Source organism: Echinops telfairi, unplaced genomic scaffold (genome assembly GCF_000313985.2).
Source record: "Echinops telfairi isolate 266 unplaced genomic scaffold, ASM31398v2 ScPeMD7_9;HRSCAF=40, whole genome shotgun sequence".
Taxonomy (NCBI): domain Eukaryota; kingdom Metazoa; phylum Chordata; class Mammalia; order Afrosoricida; family Tenrecidae; genus Echinops; species Echinops telfairi.
Window position 1 is genome coordinate 69,118,733 of NW_022103906.1, and position 930 is coordinate 69,119,662.

Below are 930 nucleotides of genomic sequence, written 5' to 3' on the forward strand. Positions count from 1 at the left end.
TAAATCTCACCATGTGAAAAATTATTATGTCACCTGTGGACTTTAAAAGTGGCCAGGAAACTAGGATAAAGATGACAATCAAACCAAATATTTCTGAACATTTCTGTCTCAGTTTTATGCTTGTAATGCTATAACTATTCATTGTACTATAGTACCACTTTTAATATACTTTAATGCAGAATTTTCTTCTGATGAATGGATTCAGTGTGTCACAGTTGTTATACCACTGGGAAAGACAGGTTACTTTTTAAATGTAAACTCCTTAGTACATTCCAGCTTTCTTTCAGTCTTGCAGATGGGTCAGGGGCTGTGGAGAGTGGCCAGAAACCAGCAGCTACAACAGGAAGGCTACAGTGAACAAGGCTACCTCCCCAGAGAGCATAGCAGGAGAATGGCTGTGAGCAGCATTCCTAATGCTAATCATCGTAAGCAAGTCCAAGGAGGCATTGACCTGTATCATCTTTTGAAGACTAGGAAGTCTAAGGAACAGGAAGGATTCATTAATTTGGAAATGTTGCCTCCTGAGCTAAGCTTTACAATTTTGTCCTACCTGAATGCAACTGACCTTTGCTTGGCGTCGTGTGTTTGGCAGGACCTCGCCAATGATGAACTTCTCTGGCAAGGGTAAGTTTAACTAATGCACATAAGAGGAGTCATATTTAAATTTCCTTTTTTAAAGATATATATGCCTTAAAAAGAAATACTTTGCTATATATTTTAAATGCACCTTTTTAACTTGTCCTTTAAATTAACCTTTATTAAAATCAAGAAAAAGATACAATTATCTTCACAGTCAAATGTGATATTAAGAAGAGGACAGAAGAAAAAAAAAAAGGACAGACAGTACAAAAGTACAGTATTCCAATTACTTTACAATGTTAGGAGAGAATACCAAACAAGATGTGTTAGTTTATTGGTTTGTTATAGATA

The 930-nt window shown here is 35.9% G+C and overlaps 1 protein-coding gene across 1 annotated transcript in view; it reads left to right on the forward strand.

The window, feature by feature from the left end:
* The first annotated feature begins 266 nt into the window (after nucleotides 1-266).
* Nucleotides 267-930, forward strand: part of FBXO8 (F-box protein 8) — a 30,975-nt gene continuing 30,311 nt past the window's right edge. Inside the window, exon 1 of the mRNA XM_013004134.3 lies at nucleotides 267-624. Coding sequence (XP_012859588.1) covers nucleotides 296-624 — 329 coding nt within the window. The 5' untranslated portion in view covers nucleotides 267-295. The remainder of the gene's footprint in view (nucleotides 625-930) is intronic.